This window comes from Oncorhynchus nerka, linkage group LG20, assembly GCF_034236695.1.
Source record: "Oncorhynchus nerka isolate Pitt River linkage group LG20, Oner_Uvic_2.0, whole genome shotgun sequence".
Taxonomy (NCBI): domain Eukaryota; kingdom Metazoa; phylum Chordata; class Actinopteri; order Salmoniformes; family Salmonidae; genus Oncorhynchus; species Oncorhynchus nerka.
The window spans coordinates 95,483,515-95,504,938 of NC_088415.1; the positions used below are offsets into that span (position 1 = coordinate 95,483,515).

Consider the following 21,424-nt stretch of genomic DNA (forward strand, 5'->3'; position numbering starts at 1 on the left):
TGTGTGAAAACCTCGTGAAGACTGACAGAAAACATTTGACCTCTGTCATTGCCAACAAAGGGTATATAACAAAGTAATGAGATAAACTTTTGTTATTGACCAAATACTTATTTTCCACCATAATTTGCAAATAAATTCATTAAAAATCCTACAATGTGATTTTCTGGATTTTTTTTCTAATTTTGTCTGTCATAGTTGAAGTGTACCTATGATGAAAACTACAGGCCTCTCATCTTTTTAAGTGGGAGAACTTGCACAATTGGTGGCTGACTAAATACATTTTTCCCCCACTGTATGTATAGTTCAAAAAACAAATACTTTTAGACTTTTATTAGTATTATTTTACTGGGTGACTTTGAATTTTACTTGAATCATTTTCTATTAACGTATCTTTACTTTTACTCACGAATAAAAATGGGGGACTTCTTCCACCACTGATTTGGTTTTTAAAGTCTGTTTTAGGATCAATAGAGGTGATAGGTAGGAGAAAGAGCTATGGTCTTACATGTACTCCAGAGGGAGGGTCTTAGACCGCCACAGACGAGGGGTCATTTACAGGTTAAAATAATCTCACCTTGCTCCCGCCTACTGGGGATGGACGCCAGGTTAGCTCCCATGGATTGGCAGTACGATCTGGCCTCGAGCCAGGTACAAGGCACCCGGTATCCAATCAATTTGTAGCACTATAATCAAATCAATAAGCAATAAATCAAGTTGATTCAAGTTGATTGATTATAGGCAAACGCTTTGAGTTAGACTTCCATTCTCAAAGCCTGTTGTAAAACTGTATCGTCTGTTTTCATGTGAAAGACATTCAACATATTATTATTAAATAATCATTATTTTAACACTCTTCCTGTGTAACCTTTGATCTCTGACCTTAGGATCCATTCTCTCCTCTTACTGACCTTAGACTGGTAGCGGACCCATTCCGGGGGGCAGCCTCCTGTGGGGGGGGCAGTAGGGGGCACGGTGCTGTTCACTGGGGGGGAACCACTCCTCTCACAGATGGACTTCATTTCAGTGCCACAGTTATAGTCATGCCAGAAACCTGGAGAAACAGTTATAGTCATGCCAGAAACCTGGAGACACATAGTTATAGTCATGCCAGAAACCTGGAGACACAGTTATAGTCATGCCAGAAACCTGGAGACACAGTTATAGTCATGCCAGAAACCTGGAGACACAGTTATAGTCATGCCAGAAACCTGGAGACACAGTTATAGTCATGCCAGAAACCTGGAGACACAGTTATAGTCATGCCAGAAACCTGGAGACACATAGTTATAGTCATGCTAGAAACCTGGAGACACAGACACATAGTTATAGTCATGCCAGAAACCTGGAGACACAGTTATAGTCATGCCAGAAACCTGGAGACACAGTTATAGTCATGCTAGAAACCTGGAGACACAGACACATAGTTATAGTCATGCCAGAAACCTGGAGACACAGACACATAGTTATAGTCATGCCAGAAACCTGAAGACACAGACACATAGTTATAGTCATGCTAGAAACCTGGAGACACAGACACATAGTTATAGTCATGCCAGAAACCTGGAGACACAGACACATAGTTATAGTCATGCCAGAAACCTGGAGACACAGACACACAGTTATAGTCATGCCAGAAACCTGAAGACACAGTTATAGTCAAGCCAGAAACCTGAACACTCAGACACACAGTTATAGTAGACCTAATCATGCCATTGAGTTATGTGGTAACCAGCCCCAAGATTCAGAATGAAAATTACTCAATGGAAGTTCTTATAAGAGAGGAACATTTTTGGGCCTCGACTCATCTTTAGCTCACCCATGGAGCTGAACATGACAACACAGTTCTCATCGTTGTTCTTGAAGTCCGGCTGGTTGTTGTCCCATCTCTGGAATACTACTGGGGAACCGTCCATCCACCTGGACAGAACACAGGACACAATCACTCAGAACACAAGGATTCAAGAACTCAGAACACAGGGCACAATAACTCAGAACACAAGGATTCAAGAACTCAGAACACAAGAACATGAGAACTCAGAACACAAGGATTCAAGAACTCAGAACACAAGGATTCAAGAACTCAGAACACAAGGATTCAAGAACTCAGAACACAGGGCACAAGAACTCAGAACACAGGGCACAATAACTCAGAACACAGGACACAATAACTCAGAACACAAGGATTCAAGAACTCAGAACACAGGACACAATAACTAAGAACACAAGGATTCAAGAACTCAGAACACAAGAACATGAGAACTCAGAACACAGGACACAATAACTCAGAACACAAGGATTCAAGCATTTGAGCATGGTGAAGTTCTTAATGACACTTTTGGATGGTGTACACCCAGTCACTACAAAGATACAGGCGTCCATAATTAAGATGCTGGAGGGGAAGGAAACCACTCAGGGAGTTCACCATGAGGTCAATGGCTGTGATAGGAGAAAACTTAGGATGGATCAACAATCACAATACTAACCTGAATGATAGAGTGAAAAGAAGGAAGCCTGTACTGAACAGAAAATAAGACAACAAGGCACTAAAAATGGCAAAGCATTTAGCTTTCTGTCCTGAATACAAAGTGTTATGTTTGGGGAAAATCCACCTCAACACATTACTGAGTACCACTCTTCAAATGTTCAATCATAGTGGTGGCTGCATCATGTTATGGGTACGCTTGTCATCGTTAAGGACTGGGGAGGTTTTCAGGATGAAATTAAATGGAATGGAGAGTAGCACAAGCAAAATCCTAGAGGACAACCTGGTTCAGTCTGCTTTCCACCTGACACTAGGAGATGAATTCACCTTTCAGCAGGACAATAACCTAAAACACAAGGCCAAATCTATACTGGAGTTGCTTACCAAGAAGACAGCGAATGTTCCTGAGTGGCCGATATTAAAGTTTTGACTTAAATCTAGTTGAAAATCTATGGCAAGAGCTGAAAATGGTTGTCTAGCAATAATCAACAACCAATTTGACAGAGCTTGAATAATGTTTTAAAGAATAATGGGTAAATGTTGCAGAATCCAGGTGTGGAAAGCTCTTAGAGACTCAACCAGAAAGACTCACAGCTGTAATCACTGCCAAGGGTGATTCTAACATGTATTCACTCAGAGGTGGGAATACTTATGTAAATTAGATATGTCTGTATTTCATTTTCAATAAATGTGTAAACATTTCTAAAAACAAGTTTGTACTTTGTCATTATGGGGTATTGTGTGTTGACTTGTGAGAGAAAAAATACTATTTAACCCATTTTGAATTCAGGCTGTAACAACAAAATGTGCAATAAATCAAGGGGTATGAATCCTTTCTGAACGAACTGTATGTATTACTGATAAGTCAGTAATACTCACACGAAACATGGAACTCAGAACACACAAGACATAGAACACATAAAGAACACAGACAATACACAGAAAATATGCTTTGTTCATGACATGCCGGAATGTTTGGAACTTTGAACTGGTTGAGAACGCCAACTGGCTAATGTCTAAGTAGCTACGTCAACCCATGAACAAAAAGCACAGCCAACACGCTCTCATCCAAATTATAGTGTTAAAACCTTTTTGGGGATAAAAACGTTCCCGTTTTAAACAAGATATTTTGTCATGAAAAGATGCTCGACTATGCATATAATTGACAACTTTGGATAGAAAACACTCTGACGTTTCCAAAACTGCAAAGATATTGTCTGTGACTGCAACAGAACTGATGTTACAGGCGAAATCCAGATAAAAATCCAATCAGGAAGTGCCGCATTTTTTGAAACCGCCTCATGCCAATGACTCCTTATATGGCTGTGAATGAGCTACGAATGAGCATAGGTTTTATACGTATTCCCCAAGGTGTCTACAGCATTGTGACGTCGTTTTTACGCACTTATGTTGAAGAATAGCCATAAGGGACCACATTTAGAAAGTAGTCACATGATGTCTCCCGCAGAAAATCTTGCGTAAAGTACTGAGGTAGACATTTTTCCAATTGCTTCTTATGAGAAACCAATTGTCTCGACGGATATATTATCGAATAGATAAGTTAAAAACACCTTGAGGATGGACTGATCCGTGTAAAGGAACGAATGAATGGAGCGTGAGATTTTGAGTGAAACGTGGCTGGGTCTTTCAGCATGACATTGACAATGATCCCAAACACACCGCCCGGGCAATGAAGGAGTGGCTTCGTAAGAAGCATTTCAAGGTCCTGGAGTGGCCTAGCCAGTCTCCAGATCTCAAACAACGTTTGCCATGTTTCTGTCGATATTATGGAGCTAATTTGGAAAAAAGTTTGGCGTTGTAGTGACTGCATTTTCTGGTCGATTTCTCAGCCAAACCTGATGAACAAACGGGAGCTATTTCGCCTACAAAAATAATATTTTGGGAAAAAAGGAACATTTGCTATCTAACTGGGAGTCTCCTGAGTGAAAACATCTGAAGTTCTTCAAAGGTAAATTATTTAATTTGATTGATTTTCTTATTTTTGTGAAAATGTTGCCTGATGCTAGCAGAGCCTAGTGTTGGATTCTGTGTTTTACATTATAGCCATGACCATATATATGATTGAATATTATCTGCTGTTGGCTTGTGTGGATGTATGTGGTGTTATGCAACATAGCTGACTTGAAACATTGTTAACAGTTTCAGGGCCATGGGACTTTCTCATGATGGAAAAATACAGAGTAGCATGAAGACAGGAACTGTTCAAATGAGTTGGGAGGGGGGCACATTCAGAGCGGGGTGTTGCGATAACAAGCGGTTGTTAGATAACAGGAGCCAGGTGCGAGATAACGGTATCGAGCATGAGCGCATGGATGTTCTTCACAAGCAACAGTTACATCTATCAACAGAAGCGCCAAGAGGCTGAGCAATAGGCTGAGCAAGTTTAAACCACGCCCAGCCTCTACTGTGATAGGCCAACAGACGGGTTGGAACTCTCTATCACAGTATAAAGAATACTGTTTACATACATCTTGTCAGTTCTCTGTTCTGCCCTGCGTGGTATTACAGTGAGCCCGTATATACGAAAGTTGCATTTGCCATTTATTACTTAGCTAATAAAAAATACATAGTATAAAATCTGTGACTCATTGTTATATTTATCCTGATACCAGATTCGAATTTACGCAACCCTAACACTAGCCATAGCATTATGCTATGATAAACTTACACAAATGCTTGCCTAGCGTTGGCTGTAAAGCATATTTTGAAAATCTGAGATGACAGTGTTGTTAACAAAAGGCTAAGCTGTGTCTCAATATATTTCATTTGTGATTTTCATGAATAGGAAGATTTTCTAGGAAGATTTATGTCCGCTGCGTTATGCTAATTAGTTTGAGGCTACGTTATGCTCCCGCATGCGGGATGGGTAGTATCAAGAAAAAGGTCCTTTCAAACCGATTTCTCCCAGAAAGGAAGCTCGTTTCTAAAAGGTCATGAATGCAGCAATAGAACAGCAGTTTGACACCACTAGTTTAGAAGTGATATAAAAAACGTTTTATTTTTCTTTTACTAATTTTATACTCACCCGAAAGAGCGATCAAGATCAACTGTGAGCCCGATGTAATGGTTTCCAAAATGCTCTTTATTGATCTGAAAAAAGAGCAATTAGCATTAGGGACCAGCTGTCTTGGAGTCCACATGGGCCAGCGTCCGTTTCAACACCTTGTAGAGTCCAAGCCCTGACCAACTGAGGGCAAAAGGAGGTGCAACTCCATATTAGAAAGGTGTTCTTAATGTTTTGTTGATTCAGTGTATTTCAGTGGTGGAAAAATGACCCAATTGTCATAATTGAGTAAAAGTAAAGATACCTTAATATAAAATGAAAGTCACCCAGTAAAATACTACTTAAGTAAAGGTCTAAAAGTATATTTTTAAAAACACTTAAGTATCAAGAGTAAATGTCAAAATCCTTATATTGAGCACATCTTTTCTATTTACGGATAGCCAGGGGCACACTCCAACACATCATTTAGAAACGAAGCCTTTGTGTTCCGTGAGGCCGCGAGTCTGCCAGATGAGAGGCAGAGGATTACCAGGGATGTTCTCTTGATTAGTGCGTGATTTGGACCATTTTCCTGTCCTGCTAAGCATTCAAAACATTACTTTTGGGTTTGAGGGAAAATGTATGGAGTAAAAAGTATATCATTTATTTTAGGAATGTAGTGAAGGAAAAGTAAAAGTTGTCAAAAAATAGAAATAGTAAAGAACAGATACCCCAAACAACGACTTAAGTAATACTTTAAAGTATTTTGACCTAAGCACTATACACCACTTGTGTATATAGCTCTGCCAATGTGTTTGAAGGCAGGACTATAGCGAAACTATAGGTGTTTACCTTTTTCCACAGAAATGTATTTTCTGTTAGTCCGTTGATAACAACAAGGTCCCCATGCCTCTGCTGACAGTAGTGTCTGGCATTCTCCATGGCCAGCCTCTCAGTATTAAAGTAATACTGAGAGCCTCCATACTCCAGCCAGCCATCCTCTGTCACATTATACTCTAGACAGGGTTAGAAAATACTCATATAAGTTATGTGCAATTAAGTCCCTCTAGAGACCAAGCAGATAAGTCCCCTCTAGAGACCAAGCACATCTAGAGAGGGGACTTATCTGCTTGGTTTGGTCTCCAGAGTGGGGGCTTATCTGCTTGGTTTGGTCTCCACAGAAGGGATTCATCTGCTTGGTTTGGTCTCCACAGAAGGGACTTATCTGCTTGGTTTGGTCTCCACAGAAGGGATTCATCTGCTTGGTTTGGTCTCCACAGAAGGGACTTATCTGCTTGGTTTGGTCTCCACAGAAGGGATTCATCTGCTTGGTTTGGTCTCCACAGAAGGGACTTATCTGCTTGGTTTGGTCTCCACAGAAGGGATTCATCTGCTTGGTTTGGTCTCCACAGAAGGGACTTATCTGCTTGGTGTAGTCTCCACAGAAGGGATTCATCTGCTTGGTGTAGTCTCCAGAGTGGGGACTTATTTGCTTGGTGTAGTCTCTAGAGAGGGGACTTATCTGATGGGTGTAGTCTCTAGAGAGGGGACTTATCTGATTGGTGTAGTCTCCAGAGTGGTGGCTTGTCTGCTCGGTCTCTAGAGGGGACTTGTCTGCTCGGTCTCTAGAGGGGACTTGTCTGCTCGGTCTCTAGAGGGGACTTGTCTGCTCGTTCTCTAGAGGGAACTTGTCTGCTAGGTCTCTAGAGGGGACTTGTCTGCTCGGTCTCTAGAGGGGATTTGTCTGCTCGGTCTCTAGAGGGGACTTATCTGCTCAGTCTCTAGAGGGGGCTTGTCTGCTCGGTCTCTAGAGGGGGCTTGTCTGCTAGGTCTCTAGAGGGGACTTGTCTGCTCGGTCTCTAGAGGGGACTTGTCTGCTCGGTCTCTAGAGGGGACTTGTCTGCTCGTTCTCTAGAGGGAACTTGTCTGCTAGGTCTCTAGAGGGTACTTGTCTGCTCGGTCTCTAGAGGGGACTTGTCTGCTCGGTCTCTAGAGGGGACTTGTCTGCTTGGTCTCTAGAGGGGACTTGTCCGCTAGGTCTCTCGACTTGTCAGAGTCCTTTTGGACTGCGTTCCAAAGTTCACACTAACATACCGCAATGCGTCCTCAAAATATTTATACTTTTAATGTGGTGAGCTCATTCATTTATTCAATAATTTAAGAGTGATAGACAACTCATCAACACTTGCCAATATTTTCCAGGGAGTCCTGGGAGCTATGGGATGCGTACTGTCAAGGGGACTTACCAGGGATGGTGTTGTTGGGAGGAGGTAGTGGGGTCACTCCTGTAATGCCACAGAGAAAAGAGGAGGAGAATGTAGAAGACAGGAGAAGAGAGAAGACTGTGTTAGCTCACCAAGCTAAAGCCTTCTGGTCCCAGTAAGGTTACTAATCATGCACTTCCGTCCCACAGACAGAGGCGCTACATCCTGAATGTCTTCCTTTTATAGTGTTGCACTTTTGACCACAACCTCATGGGCGGCGCACCTAGTGGCCGGAGACTTTAATGCAGGGAAAGTTTTACCTCATTTCTACCAGCATGTTACATGTGCAACCAGAGGAAAAAAACTCTAGACCTCCTTTACTCCACACACAGAGACATGTACAAAGATTTCCCTCGCTCTCGATTTGGCAAATCTGACCATAACTATTCACCTGATTCCTGTTTACAAGCAATAACTTAAGCAGGAAGTACCAGTGACTCGCTCAATTTGGAAGTGTTCAGATGACGCAGATGCTAAGCTACAGTACTGTTTTACTAGCACAGACTGGAAAATGTTCTGGGATTCTTCCGATGGCATTGAGTACACCACATCAGTCAATGGCTTCATCAATAAGTGCATCGACGACATCGTCCCCACAGTACATACATACCTCAACCAGAAGTTATGGATTACAGGAAACATCTGCACTGAGCTAAAGGGTAGAGCACAGATGACACAATCTCTATTTCACTCACGCCCTTTCCCATGTGGACAAAAGGAACACCTACGTGAAAATGCTATTTATTGACTCCAGCTCAGGGTTCAACACCATAGTGTCCACAAAACACCTCCCTTTGCAACTGGACTTCCTGACGGGCCGCCCCCCAGGTGGAAATGGTAAGTAACAACACATCTGCCACACTGATCCTCAACACAGGGGCCTCTGAGGGGGGCCCAGTCCCCTTCCTGTACTCCCTGTTCACCCGCGACTGCGTGGTCAAGCATGACTCCAACACCATCATTAAGTTTGCTGATGACACAAGAGTGGTAGGCCTGATCACCGACAACGATGAGACAGCCTAAAGGGAGGAGGTCAGAGACCTCGCAGTGTGGTCACAGGATAATAACCTCTCCCTCAACGTGATCAAGACAAAGGAGATGATCGTGGACTACAGGAAAAGGAGGGCCAAGCACGCCCCAATTCTCATCGACGGGACTGTAGTGGAGCAGGTTGAGAGCTTCAAGTTCCTTGGTGTCCACATCACCAACAAACTATCATGGTCCAAACACACCAAGACAGTCATGAAGAGGGCACGACAATGGCTATTCCCCTCAGTAGGCTGAAAAGGTGGATCCTCAGATCCTCAAAAAGTTCTACAGAACCTGACTGGTTGCATCATCAAGGTGTGTCATGGATCCTCAGATCCTCAAAAGGTTCTACAGATGCACCACCAAGAGCATCCTGACTGGTTGCATCAACGCCTGGTATGGCAACTGAGATGCAGTGCCTTAGACCGCTGTGCCACTCGGTAGCCCCATATAGCCTCGCTACTGTTATTTTATTGATGCTCTTTAATTATTTGTTATTTTTAGATTATTTTTTTTCCTTCTTTTTCAATTAAATGTTTTCTTTATTCATTTTGAGAGACTCCATACATTACATTACCTTTCGGGATCTCACACAGCCAGTTATTGTAGCCATACAGTACATTACCTTTAGGGATCTCACACAGCCAGTCGTTGTAGTCCTCACAGTTTACATCGTTCCAGGATCCCTCTTCATCCCAGTAAGAGTTCCTCATCTCAGCACAGGACTCCACGCCGTTGTAGTTGTTGGGTTCCCCCTCCACCCAGTGTTGGAAGGACAGCTGAGGACAAACACTTTTGTAAGAGAAACTTTCCCATGAGGTAGTAGTAGTAGTAATATTACTATTTGTAGTAGTAGTAGTAATATTACTATTAGTAGTAGTATTACTATTAGTAGTAGTAGTATTACTATTACTAGCAGTATTACTATTAGTAGTAGTATTACTATTGCTAGCAGTATTACTATTAGTAGTAGTAGTATTACTATTACTAGCAGTATTACTAGTAGTAGTAGTAATATTACTATTGCTAGCAGTATTACTATTAGTAGTAGTAGTATTACTATTAGTAGCAGTATTACTATTAGTAGTAGTATTACTATTAGTAGTAGTAGTAGTATTACTAGCAGTATTACTATTATTAACTTTCCAATGAGGTAGACTTCAGATCAACAATACTTCAAACCTTGTACAGACAATCAACATGGGAGACGGCTCAGTTGGAAGTGTTCAGGAACAACACAGGCAACACATATTTAGAATTAGCAGTAGTAGTAGTGCTAGTAGTATTACTATTAGTAGTAGCAGTATTACTATTAGTAGTAGTAGTATTACTATTAGTAGTAGCAGTATTACTATTAGTAGTAGCAGTATTACTATTAGTAGTAGTAGTATTACTATTAGTAGTAGTAGTGTTATTACTATTAGTAGTAGCAGTATTACTATTAGTAGTAGTAGTAGTATTACTATTAGTAGTAGTAGTATTACTATTAGTAGTAGTAGTATTACTATTAGTAGTAGCAGTATTACTATTAGTAGTAGTAGTATTACTATTAGTAGTAGTAGTATTACTATTAGTAGTAGTAGTATTACTATTAGTAGTAGCAGTATTACTATTAGTAGTAGCTGTATTACTATTAGTAGTAGTAGTATTACTATTAGTAGTAGTAGTATTACTATTAGTAGTAGTAGTATTACTATTAGTAGTAGCAGTATTACTATTAGTAGTAGCTGTATTACTATTAGTAGTAGCAGTATTACTATTAATAGCAGTAGTAGTAGTAGTACGAGTAGTATTACCAGTAGTAGTAGAAGCAGTATTACTATTATTATTATAATTAGAAGTCGTAGTAGTATTACTATTAGTAGCAGTATTACTATTAATAGCAGTATTACTGTTAATAGCAGTAGTAATAGTAGTAGTACGAGTAGTATTACCAGTAGTAGTAGAAGCAGTATTACTATTATTATTATAATTAGAAGTCGTAGTATTATTACTATTAGTAGTAGTAGTATTACTATTAGTAGTAGTAGTAGTATCACTAGTAGAAGTAGTATCACTATTAGTAGTAGTAGTATTACTATTAGTAGCAGTATTACTATTAGTAGCAGTATTACTGTTAATAGCAGTAGTAGTACGAGTAGTATTACTATTAATAGCAGTAGTATTACTATTAGTAGCAGTATTACCATTCGTAGTAGTAGTATTACTATTAGTAGCAGTATTACTAGTAGTAGTAGTAGCATTACTATTAGTAGTGGTAGTGGTATTACCATTAGTGGTGGTAGTAGTAGTATAACTATTAGTAGTAGTATGACTATTAGTAGTAGTAGTAGCAGTAGTACTATTAGTAGTAGTAGTAGTAGTAGTAGTAGTAGTAGTAGTAGTACTATTAGTAGTAGTAGTATTACTATTAGTAGCAGTATTACTATTAGTAGAAGTAGTAGTAGTATTAGTAGTAGTAGTAGTAGGATTAGTACTATTGGTAGTAGTATTACCATTAGTAGCAGTATTAGTAGTAGTATTATTAGTAGTAGTAGTAGTAGTAGTATTACTATTGGTAGTAGTAGTATTACTGTTAGTAGTAGCAGTAATGTTACTATTGCTAGCAGTATTACTATTAGTAGTGGTACTACTGTTAGTAGTAGTAGTATTACTATTAGTAGTACTAGTATTACTATTATTAGCAGTATTACTATTAGTAGTAGTATTACTATTAGTAGTAGTTGTCATAGTAGTAGTAGTAGTATTAGTAGTATTAGTAGCAGTGGTAGTAGTAGTAGTCGTATTAGTTGCAGTATTACTATTAGTAGCAGTAGTAGTAGTATATCTATTAGTAGTAGTAGTATTTATATTAGGAGTAGTATTATTATTACTAATAGTAGCAGTAGTAGTAGTAGTAGTACTTTTAGTTGTAGTAGTATTACTATTACTAGCAGTATTACTATTAGTAGTAGTAGTATTACTATTAGTAGTCGTTGTCGTAGTAGTAGTAGTATTAGTAGTATTAGTAGCAGTGGTAGTAGTAGTAGTCATATTAGTTGCAGTATTACTATTAGTAGCAGTAGTAGTAGTATATCTATTAGTAGTAGTAGTATTTCTATTAGGAGTAGTAGTATTATTACTAATAGTAGCAGTAGTAGTAGTACTTTTAGTTGAAGTAGTATTACTATTACTAGCAGTATTACTATTAGTAGTAGTAGTATTACTATTAGTAGCAGTATTACTATTAGTAGTAGTATTACTATTAGTAGTAGTAGTTTTACTATTAGTAGTAGTAGTAGTATTACTAGCAGTATTACTATTATTAACTTTCCAATGAGGTAGACTTCAGATCAACAATACTTCAAACCTTGTACAGACAATCAACATGGGAGACGGCTCAGTTGGAAGTGTTCAGGAACAACACAGGCAACACATATTTAGAATTAGCAGTAGTAGTAGTGCTAGTAGTATTACTATTAGTAGTAGCAGTATTACTATTAGTAGTAGCAGTATTACTATAAGTAGTAGTAGTATTACTATTAGTAGTAGTATTATTACTATTAGTAGTAGCAGTATTACTATTAGTAGTAGCAGTATTACTATTAGTAGTAGTAGTATTACTATTAGTAGTAGTAGTATTACTATTAGTAGTAGTAGTATTACTATTAGTAGTAGTAGTATTACTATTAGTAGTAGTAGTATTACTATTAGTAGTAGTAGTATTACTATTAGTAGTAGCAGTATTACTATTAGTAGTAGCAGTATTACTATTAGTAGTAGCAGTATGACTATTAATAGCAGTAGTAGTAGTAGTACGAGTAGTATTACCAGTAGTAGTAGAAGCAGTATTACTATTATTATTATAATTAGAAGTCGTAGTAGTATTACTATTAGTAGCAGTATTACTATTAATAGCAGTATTACTGTTAATAGCAGTAGTAGTAGTAGTACGAGTAGTATTACCAGTAGTAGTAGAAGCAGTATTACTATTATTATTATAATTAGAAGTCGTAGTAGTATTACTATTAATAGCAGTATTACTATTAATCGCAGTAGTAGTAGTAGTACGAGTAGTATTACTAGTAGTAGTAGAAGCAGTATTACTATTATTATAATAATTAGAAGTCGTAGTATTATTACTATTAGTAGTAGTAGTATTACTATTAGTAGTAGTAGTAGTATCACTAGTAGAAGTAGTATCACTATTAGTAGTAGTAGTATTACTATTAGTAGCAGTATTACTATTAGTAGCAGTATTACTGTTAATAGCAGTAGTAGTACGAGTAGTATTACTATTAATAGCAGTAGTATTACTATTAGTAGCAGTATTACTATTCGTAGTAGTAGTATTACTATTAGTAGCAGTATTACTATTAGTAGCAGTATTACTAGTAGTAGTAGTATTACTATTAGTAGCAGTATTACTATTAGTAGCAGTATTACTAGTAGTAGTAGTAGCATTACTATTAGTAGTGGTAGTGGTATTACCATTAGTGGTGGTAGTAGTAGTATAACTATTAGTAGTAGTATGACTATTAGTAGTAGTAGCAGTAGTACTATTAGTAGTAGTAGTAGTAGTAGTAGTAGTAGTAGTAGTAGTAGTAGTACTATTAGTAGTAGTAGTATTACTATTAGTAGCAGTATTACTATTAGTAGAAGTAGTAGTAGTATTACTATTAGTAGTAGTAGGATTAGTACTATTGGTAGTAGTATTACCATTAATAGCAGTATTAGTAGTAGTAGTATTAGTAGTAGTAGTAGTAGTATTAGTAGTAGTAGTAGTAGTAGTATTAGTAGTAGTAGTAGTAGTATTACTATTGGTAGTAGTAGTATTACTGTTAGTAGTAGGAGTAATGTTACTATTGCTAGCAGTATTACTATTAGTAGTGGTACTACTGTTAGTAGTAGTAGTATTACTATTAGTAGTACTAGTATTACTATTATTAGCAGTATTACTATTAGTAGTAGTATTACTATTAGTAGTAGTTGTCATAGTAGTAGTAGTAGTATTAGTAGTATTAGTAGCAGTGGTAGTAGTAGTAGTCGTATTAGTTGCAGTATTACTATTAGTAGCAGTAGTAGTAGTATATCTATTAGTAGTAGTAGTATTTCTATTAGGAGTAGTAGTATTATTACTAATAGTAGCAGTAGTAGTAGTAGTAGTAGTACTTTTAGTTGTAGTAGTATTACTATTACTAGCAGTATTACTATTAGTAGTAGTAGTATTACTATTACTCGTCGTTGTCGTAGTAGTAGTAGTATTAGTAGTATTAGTAGCAGTGGTAGTAGTAGTAGTCATATTAGTTGCAGTATTACTATTAGTAGCAGTAGTAGTAGTATATCTATTAGTAGTAGTAGTATTTCTATTAGGAGTAGTAGTATTATTACTAATAGTAGCAGTAGTAGTAGTACTTTTAGTTTAAGTAGTATTACTATTACTAGCAGTATTACTATTAGTAGTAGTATTACTATTAGTAGTCGTTGTCGTAGTAGTAGTAGTATTAGTAGTATTAGTAGCAGTGGTAGTAGTAGTCATATTAGTTGCAGTATTACTATTAGTAGCAGTAGTATATATATATTAGTAGTAGTAGTATTTCTATTAGGAGTAGTAGTATTACTAATAGCAGCAGTAGTAGTAGTAGTATTACTTTTAGTTGTAGTAGTATTTATATTAGTAGTAGTAGTAGTATTTCTAGTAGTGGTATTAATTTTAGTAGTAGTAGTAGTAATACTATTAGTAGTAATAGTAGTATTACTATCAGTAGCAGTATTACTATTAGTAGAAGTAGTAGTAGTAGTAGTAGTATTACTTTTTGTAGTAGTAGAAGTAGTATTGCAATTAATAGCAGTATTACTAATAGTAGTAGTAGTAGCAGTAGTAGTATTACTATTAGTAGTAGTAGTAGAATTACTATCAGTAGCAGTATTACTATTAGTAGCAGTAGTAGTAGTATTACTATTAGTAGCAGTAGTAGTAGTAGATTTACTATAAGTAGCAGTATTACTATTAGTAGCAGAAATAATATGTATGTTAGTAGTACTAGTATATCTAATTATATTAGTAGTAATAGTATTACTATTGCCATTATAAATATAATTAGTAGTAGTAGTATTACTATTCTAAGCAGTAGTATTAGTATTACTATTCTAAGTAGTAGTAGCATTACTATTAGTAGTAGAAGTAGTAGTATTACTATTAGTTGCAGTAGTAGTAGTATTACTAGTATTAGCAGTAGTAGAAGTATTACTATTAGTAGCAGTAGTAGTATTACTAGTAGTAGTAGTAGTAGTAGTAGTATTACTAGTAGTGGTAGTAGTATTACTACTAGTATTATAATTAGTAACATAATTACTATTAGTAGTAGAGGTAGAAGTATTACCATTAGTAGTAGTAGTAATAGTATTACTAGTAGTAGTATTACTATTAGTATTATAATTAGTAGTAGTACTAGTCTTAGTAGAAGTAGTAGTATTACTAGTATTATTATAGATTGTAGTAGAATTACTATTGGTAGTAGTAGTAGCAGTATTACTATTATTAATAGTGGTAGTATTACTAGTAGTAGTAGCAGTAGTATTACTATTATTACTATTAGTATTACTATAAGTAGTATTATATATAATTAGTAGTAGTGCTAGTATTAGTAGTAGTATTACTATTGGTAGTAGTAGTAGTATTTCTGTTAGTAGTAGTAGTATTATTTCTATTATTATTTATATTTTAGAAGTAGTAGTAGTAATAGTAGTATTACTATTAGTAACAGTATTACTATTAGTAGTAGTAGTTGTAGTAGTATTACTACTAGTATTATAATTAGTAGTAGTAGTAGTAGTAATATTACTATTAGTATTATAAGTAGTAGTAGTATTAGTAGTGGTATTACTATTAGTATTATAATTAGTAGTAGTATTTGTATTATTATGTGAACATAACTCACTGGCGACCCATCAGTCCAGGCGAAGCCAGCGTTTGGATCCTGAGCACTCAGACCGATCCAAGAAATCCCACCATGGCTAATGTATACAAAACAATACTATATTATCACCATGGCTACGGTATCCAGAACAATACTACATTATCACATATTATCCAGCAAACAGCTAGAGGCAGGGCTTTCTCCTATAGAGCTCCATTTTTATGGAACGGTCTGCCTACCCATGTAAGAGACGCAAACTCGGTCTCAACCTTTAAGTCTTTACTGAAGGCTCATCTCTTCAGTGGGTCATATGATTGAGTGTAGTCTGGCCCAGGAGTGTGAAGGTGAACGGAAAGGCTCTGGAGCAACGAACCGCCCTTGCTGTCTCTGCCTGACCGGTTCCCATCTTTCCACTGGGATTCTCTGCCTCTAACCCTATTACAGTGGCTGAGTCACTGGCTTACTGGGGCTCTTTCATACCATCCCTAGGAGGGGTGCGTCACTTGAGTGGGTTGAGTCACTGATGTGATCTTCCTGTCTGGGTTGGCACCACCCCATGGGTTGTGCCGTGGCGGAGATATTTGTGGGCTATACTCGGCCTTGTCTCAGGATGGTAAGTTGGTCGTTAAAGATATCCCTCTAGTAGTGTGGGGGCTGTGCTTTGGCAAAGTGGGTGGGGTTATATCCTTCCTGTTTGGCCCTGTCCGGGGGTGTCCTCGGATGGGGCCACAGTGTCTCCTGACCCCTCCTGTCTCAGCCTCCAGTATTTATACTGCAGTAGTTTATGTGTCGGGGGGCTAGGGTCAGTTTGTTATATCTGGAGTACTTCTCCTGTCTTATCCGGTGTCCTGTGTGAATTTAAGTATGCTCTCTCTAATTCTCTCTTTCTCTCTTTCTTTCTCTCTCTCGGAGGACCTGAGCCCTAGGACCATGCCCCAGGACTACCTGGCATGATGACTCCTTGCTGTCCCCAGTCCACCTGACCTTGCTGCTGCTCCAGTTTCAACTGTTCTGCCTCCGACTATGGAACCCTGACCTGTTCACTGTGATTATTATTATTTGACCATGCTGGTCATTTATGAACATTTGAACATCTTGGCCATGTTCTGTTATAATCTCCATCCGGCACAGCCAGAAGGGGACTGGCCACCCCACATAGCCTGGTTCCTCTCTCGGTTTCTTCCTAGGTTTTGGCCTTTCTAAGAAGTTTTTCCTAGCCAACGTGCTTCAACACCTGCATTGCTTGCTTTTGGGGGTTTTAGGCTGGGTTTCTGTTCAGCACTTAGAGATATCAGCTGATGTAAGAAGGGCTTTATAAATAAATTTGATTTGGCTACAGTATCCAAACCAATAATATATTATCACCATGGTTACGGTATCCAGAACAATACTAAATTATCACCATGGCTACTGTATCCAAAACAATACTATATGATCACCATGGTTACGGTATCCAGAACAAGACTATATTATCACCATGGCTACGGTATCCAAAACATTACTATATTATTACCTTTTCTACGGTATCCAAAACATTACTATATTATCACCATGGTTACGGTATCCAAAACAACACTATATTATCACTATGGCTACGGTATCCAAAACAACACTATATTATCACCATGGCTACGGTATCCAGAATATTACTATATTATCACCATGGCTACGGTATCCAAAACATTACTATATTATCACCATGGCTATGGTATCCAAAACATTACTATATTATCACCATGGCTACGGTATCCAGAACAATACTATATTATCACCATGGCTACAACTTCTGTCAGTGTGAGTTAGCAGTATTACATTATTGGTATGTCGGGGGGCCCCACCTAGTGGACAAGGTTTGAGAAACCTGGAAGAAGGTGGAAATAGAACTGTCACATACTGCAACAAACATGTAATTAAACCTGTATAGGCCACAAACATGTAATTAAACCTGTATAGGCCACAAACATGTTATTAATCCTTTATAGGCCACAAACATGTTATTAATCCTTTATAGGCCACAAACATGTTATTAAACCTTTATAGGCCACAAACATGTTATTAATCCTTTATAGGCCACAAACATGTTATTAAACCTTTATAGGCCACAAACATGTTATTAAACCTGTATAGGCCACAAACATGTTATTAAACCTGTATAGGCCACAAACATGTAATTAATCCTGTATAGGCAACAAACATGTAATTAAACCTGTATAGGCAACAAACATGTAATTAAACCTGTATAGGCCACAAACATGTAATTAAACCTGTATAGGCCACAAACATGTTATTAAACCTGTATAGGCCACAAACATGTAATTAAACCTGTATATGTTGACTCTTTGGATCCTAGAATAAGACCTGTATATGTTGACTCTTTGGATCCTAGAATAAGACCTGTATATGTTGACTCTTTGGATCCTAGAATAAGACCTGTATATGTTGACTCTTTGGATCCTAGAATAAGACCTGTCGAATGTTATTGGGGGCTGGAGCCTTTGCTAACCGATAAAGGTGTGAGTTGGAATATCTGAGTGAGGTTGAAGAACTTACACATGATGCATAGACTGGAGGTCCGTAGAACTGTGGATGCTGAGTAGGTCTCCTCCAATCTCCCTGCAGAAATCCCGAGCCTCAAACCAGGTCTTCTCATCTTTGCGAGGCCCTGTAAAGAACTGGACCAGACAGACAACCTATTCAGTGCAGACCAGAGCGCTATGGGTAGTGCACTACTTCAGACCAGAGCCCTATGGGTAGTGCACTACTATTGACTAGAGCCCCATGGACACTACACAGGGAAGAGACTGTCATTTAATACACAGACTGTCTCTGGATCATGATCTGTTACCGTTAGGAAGAGATCCTGAAGTAACGACAAACTAGGTCATTGTCCTAAATGACCTATAACCTCTGTAGATCAGGTGGTAGGACATGGTGCTTGCAAGACCCGGATAGTGGGTTTGATTCCCGAGACCACCCATACTGTAAAATGTATGCATGCATGACTGGATAAAAGCGTCTCCTAAATGTCCGATATTATTATGTTGTTGCTATATTGTAGAACCTGGCTGTATAGATTACAGATTACAGTAGCTATTACAATGATACAATACCATGCTATTGCTTGAGGAGAGTGCACAATTTTGAACCAGAAAAGTTATTAATAAACAAATTAGGCACATTAGGGCAGTCTTGAATTTTGAACAGAAATGCAATGGTTCATTGGATCAGTCTAAAACTATGGAATACACTGATTACACTGATACTGTCACGACTTCCGCCGAGGTTGGCTCTCCTGCACGTTCGGGCGGTGCTCGGCGGTCGTCGTCACCGTCCTACTAGCCACTACCGATCCCTTTTCGTGTATCTGTTGGTTTTGTCTGATTGGTTGCACCTGTGTGTTGTTTAGTTAATTAGTGTCTGTATATATTGTAGGTTGTCCCACCCTTGTTTTGTGCGGGATTGTTTATGTTTTCATTATATTCGTCTATCGGTGTTTTTGTGTTTCTTATTCTCCGGTTACTCTGTTATCCTGTGTTGGATAATTTCACCCTGTGTGTGTTTGGGTTCACCGTGTTTGTTTTGTTCAACGGAGAATAAACTTCATATCGCTATCTGCGCCTGATTCCACCCACCTTGATTAGACGTGACAGATACACTGATTCCATCTAGTGGCTAAAATCTAAATTGTACCTGGGCTGGAATAATAAATTATGGTCACTTCAAAGATGATGGTACAAAACAAATACAAAAGAACGGATGGTTTTTCTATTATCTTCTACCAGATCTATTGTGTCATATTCTCCTACATTCCTTTCACATGTCTACCTTGAAGCAGTAGTTCCGAGACCCCACAGGAAACCAGCCCTCATGGCACCTGGGAGGGACAGGTGTGATTGGTTCTGGTGTTGGCCCCGCTCCTTCTGCCAGGTGTTTACAGATATACTTCTCCTGATTGGTGCAGCTCAGCACATCCCATAATCCAGCTAGAGTCCCTGTTGTCATGGCCACACAACCCTGTCGACTGCCTGAGGTCAAAGTTGACGCATAGAGAGAACACAAATACAGAGCAAAATTCAGGTTCACAGCTAAGAGCACCTATTACCATGTTCAATGAGATTCAGTTATATAGAACTGTAGTATGAGACTCCTACTATAGAACTGTAGTGAGACTCCTACTATAGAACTGTAGTGAGACTCCTACTATAGAACTGTAGTCAGACTCCTACTATAGAAATGTAGTCAGACTCCTACTATAGAAATGTAGTGAGACTCCTACTATAGAACTGTAGTCAGACTCCTACTATAGAAATGTAGTGAGACTCCTACTATAGAACTGTAGTGAGACTCCTACTATAGAACTGTAGTGAGACTCCTACTATAGAACTGTAGTCAGACTCCTACTATAGAACTGTAGTCAGACTCCTACTATAGAACTGTAGTGAGACTCCTACTATAGGACTGTAGTCAGACTCCTACTATAGGACTGTAGTGAGACTCCTACTATAGAACTGTAGTCAGACTACTACTATAGAACTGTAGTCAGACTCCTACTATAGAACTGTAGTCAGACTCCTACTATAGAACTGTAGTCAGACTCCTACTATAGAACTGTAGTCAGACTCCTACTATAGGACTGTAGTCAGACTCCTACTATAGAACTGTAGTCAGACTCCTGCTATAGACCTGTAGTATGAGACTCCTACTATAGAACTGTAGTGAGACTCCTACTATAGAACTGTAGTGAGACTCCTACTATAGAACTGTAGTCAGACTCCTACTATAGAACTGTAGTCAGACTCCTACTATAGAACTGTAGTCAGACTCCTACTATAGAACTGTAGTCAGACTCCTACTATAGAACTGTAGTCAGACTCCTACTATAGAACTGTAGTGAGACTCCTACTATAGAACTGTAGTCAGACTCCTACTATAGAACTGTAGTCAGACTCCTACTATAGAACTGTAGTCAGACTCCTACTATAGAACTGTAGTGAGACTCCTACTATAGAACTGTAGTGAGACTCCTACTATAGAACTGTAGTCAGACTCCTACTATAGAACTGTAGTGAGACTCCTACTATAGAACTGTAGTCAGACTCCTACTATAGAACTGTAGTGAGACTCCTACTATAGAACTGTAGTCAGACTCCTACTATAGAACTGTAGTGAGACTCCTACTATAGAACTGTAGTGAGACTCCTACTATAGAACTGTATTCAGACTACTACTATAGAATTGTAGTGAGACTCCTACTATAGAACTGTAGTGAGACTCCTACTATAGAACTGTATTCAGACTACTACTATAGAAATGTAGTGAGACTCATACTATAGAACTGTAGTGAGACTCCTACTATAGAACTGTAGTGAGACTCCTACTATAGAACTGTAGTGAGACTCCTACTATAGAACTGTAGTGAGACTCCTACTATAGAACTGTAGTGAGACTCCTACTATAGAACTGTAGTCAGACTCCTACTATAGAACTGTAGTCAGACTCCTACTATAGAACTGTAGTCAGACTCCTACTATAGAACTGTAGTCAGACTCCTACTATAGAACTGTAGTGAGACTCCTACTATAGAACTGTAGTGAGACTCCTACTATAGAACTGTATTCAGACTCCTACTATAGAACTGTAGTGAGACTCCTACTATAGAACTGTAGTGAGACTCCTACTATAGAACTGTATTCAGACTACTACTATAGAATTGTAGTGAGACTCCTACTATAGAACTGTAGTGAGA

General features: G+C 38.2%; 1 protein-coding gene across 1 annotated transcript in view; it reads right to left on the minus strand.

The window, feature by feature from the left end:
* The window catches only part of LOC115124782 (macrophage mannose receptor 1-like), a 176,164-nt gene that overhangs the window by 83,254 nt on the left and 71,486 nt on the right, over positions 1 to 21,424 (minus strand). The window contains exons 12-21 of the mRNA XM_065006003.1: positions 19,504 to 19,703; positions 18,229 to 18,350; positions 15,700 to 15,775; positions 9,405 to 9,558; positions 7,733 to 7,771; positions 6,339 to 6,502; positions 5,529 to 5,593; positions 1,817 to 1,917; positions 909 to 1,051; positions 575 to 683 (exon numbers count right to left, since the gene is read on the minus strand). Coding sequence (XP_064862075.1) covers positions 575 to 683; positions 909 to 1,051; positions 1,817 to 1,917; positions 5,529 to 5,593; positions 6,339 to 6,502; positions 7,733 to 7,771; positions 9,405 to 9,558; positions 15,700 to 15,775; positions 18,229 to 18,350; positions 19,504 to 19,703 — 1,173 coding nt within the window. The remainder of the gene's footprint in view (positions 1 to 574; positions 684 to 908; positions 1,052 to 1,816; positions 1,918 to 5,528; positions 5,594 to 6,338; positions 6,503 to 7,732; positions 7,772 to 9,404; positions 9,559 to 15,699; positions 15,776 to 18,228; positions 18,351 to 19,503; positions 19,704 to 21,424) is intronic.